The 2,667-nt window shown below is 38.1% G+C and overlaps 1 protein-coding gene across 1 annotated transcript; it reads left to right on the forward strand.

The window, feature by feature from the left end:
* The first annotated feature begins 1,789 nt into the window (after nucleotides 1-1,789).
* On the forward strand, nucleotides 1,790-2,254 carry LOC124894395. Its single transcript, XM_047405086.1, has one exon. It carries the CDS (start codon nucleotides 1,790-1,792, stop codon nucleotides 2,252-2,254), a length of 465 nt encoding a protein of 154 aa, XP_047261042.1.
* Nucleotides 2,255-2,667: the final 413 nt, after the last annotated feature.

Raw genomic sequence — 2,667 nt, forward strand, 5'->3', positions numbered from 1 at the left:
CCCAAGATGCTGCAAGACTAGCTGCTCTGGCTAGAGCTCAACTAAATCAGTAGAATAACGACCAGCAGGTGCATCATCCTAATCCTAATGATGATGATTTGGGGGATAATGATTTGTTAGATACTGTTAACCCAAGGTGAGTAGAGAATATGGTTGCACCAGTTAATTAGAATGTAAACAGGAATCACCCCTTTAAGGAAAGGCAAGAACGTCAACTAGTGCAGTTTGATCTGAATGACAATGATGATGGAATGGATGAAGTAGGTTCAACTGGAGCTATCATTCCTCCACCTCTAGTATTAGGAGCTAAATTTAATATTACCAGTATGATGATTCAACTCCTTCGTCTTAAGGAGTTGTTTGGTGGTATTCTTGGAGATGATCCAAACATAAATTTGGTGATCTTTTTCACCATTTGCAAGTCTTTTTATAATTCAGGAGTAGGTCAGAATGCTATCTTCCTGTATTTGTTTCTATTGTCTATGTCTGGGGAGATGACACTATGGCTAAATAAACTGACTCCCAACTCTATAACCAACTAGAGGAAGTTGAAAGAGGCTTTCCTAGAAAGGTTCTTTCCACCCTTCAGGAGGGTACAGTTGAGGGATGAAATCAGTAACTTCCGATAGCTTCCCACTGAAGCTCTTCATGAGACCCGATATAGATTTAAAAAGAAGCTGATGTAATGCCCGTACCATAACATGATGGATATTTATTTATTGGAGACTCTTTATCGGGCATTGAACTTTATTATGAAGCCAGTTTTGGATAATGTTACAGGAGGGTCATTTATTGACCTCACTTTTCCAGAAGCTTTATAAATGCTTGATCAGATGACCAAACATAGTAGAGCTTGGAATACCATGGATTCTATGGTAGCAAGCCCTAATGTGTCTAGTGTATGACTATAGAGCAACGCAAGAAGGAGATTTAACATGACCAGGATATGACACATTTAAAGACACAGATAGATTTATTGACTAAGCATCTATTTTTTAGAAAAATAGAGAAGGTGAAAGCTATTGCATCACAAGGAAGAGATGACTCTGATTTGGAAGAAGAGGAAAACTATCTAAATAATCAGAGATATTTCCAAGGCAATAGCCAAAGAAATAGAGGTCAAAACTATTACAACAAAGATGGTTACAAAGATAAAGATCAAGGGAACTGGAAGAGAAAAAATGATAGGATCGGACTATATATACCTCTTGGAAGTAGAGATAATGTTGTAACTAGCTCTGGAAAGATATCCATGAGGGACATGATGGAGAAATTATTAAAGGGAGTTAAGACTACCAACTCTGGGGTGACTACTATGAAAAGTAATTTGTCTTCCATGAATCAGTTGGTAAACTCACACTCTACCTTTATCAAATAATTAGAGCAGTAAATGATCCAACTCTTAGCATCATTGAATTAGAAGAAGAGTGAAACCTTACCAAGTGATATAGTTCAGAATCCTCGAAATAATGTATCTTGCAAGGCAATTACCACATGGAGTGGAAAGGTATTACCAGGCCCATCTATGGGAAAAGCTGTGATTGAATACATAATTGAAGAGGATATTGAGCATGAAGAAAGTTATCCAACTGAATCTGAGAAACTGGATGAAGTCACTGATAATACACCATCCAACCATCAGTAGGTTAATGAGTTGGAGAAGATCAAGGGAAAGGAGACTAAAGTGGTGGTTACTACACTCCCAAAAACACCTCCTCTATTTCCCCATCATTTTAAAAAGAAGGCCGAATACACCAAGTTTGGCAAGTTTATGGCCATGCTTAAGTAGATGATAATTAATTTTCCATTAGTGGAAGCATTAGAGCAGATGCCCGGGTATGCAAAGTTCATGAAAGACCTTGTCACAAAGAAATTGATAGTTAGTTATGAGCCAATGGACAATGTCCATCATTGTGGTTCTATCTCTGCAAGGTCTTTGGTGCAGAAGAAGGCAGACCCTGGGGTATTTACCATCCCCTACACTATTGGGTCTCTTGATTTAGCAAAAGCTCTATGTGATTTGGGAGCTAGTATAAACTTTATGCCACTTGGTGTGTATAAGAAATTAGTTTTGGGGGATCCTACTCCCATAAACATGAGACTAGTTATGGCAGACAAGTCTGTGAAGCGACCCAAGGGGATTCTATATGACGTATTGGTAAAAGTAACCAGTTTTATATTGGCTGATTTTGTCATTCTTGATTGCGAGGTTGATTTTGAGGTTCCCATAATCTTGGGTGACCTTTCCTCATAATCGGGAGTGTACTTATTAATTTGAGGGTAAATGAGCTACTATTTAGGTTGAATGATGAAGTAGTTTGATTCGATGTATCTCAATCCATGAAATAACTTAAAGACATGAGCATCTTTTCTACTGTGGATATTTATTATGAGGAGGAGTCGGAAGTGCCTCTAGAAGAAAAGTTTGCAGTTAAGACTTTAGCTGCTATATTAATGAATTTTGATCAAGATGGTATTGAAATTTATGAGGAGACTGTGTGTTCCTTGACAGGCATGGGGTATTATTCTTATGCACCCAAGAAGCTGGATTTGGACTAGAAAAATAATCCAAGTCCACCAGTCAAGCCATCTATTAAAGAGTCACCTACTTTGGAGCTGAAAGAGTTGCCCGGTTATTTGAGGTATATGTTCTTGGGCAGTGGGAAT

This window comes from Capsicum annuum, unplaced genomic scaffold (genome assembly GCF_002878395.1).
Source record: "Capsicum annuum cultivar UCD-10X-F1 unplaced genomic scaffold, UCD10Xv1.1 ctg73600, whole genome shotgun sequence".
Lineage (NCBI taxonomy): Eukaryota > Viridiplantae > Streptophyta > Magnoliopsida > Solanales > Solanaceae > Capsicum > Capsicum annuum.

Bases quoted from the DNA above. Each gene is read 5' to 3' on its own strand.
- LOC124894395 (XM_047405086.1), top strand. From the start codon at position 1,790: ATGATAATTAATTTTCCATTAGTGGAAGCATTAGAGCAGATGCCCGGG.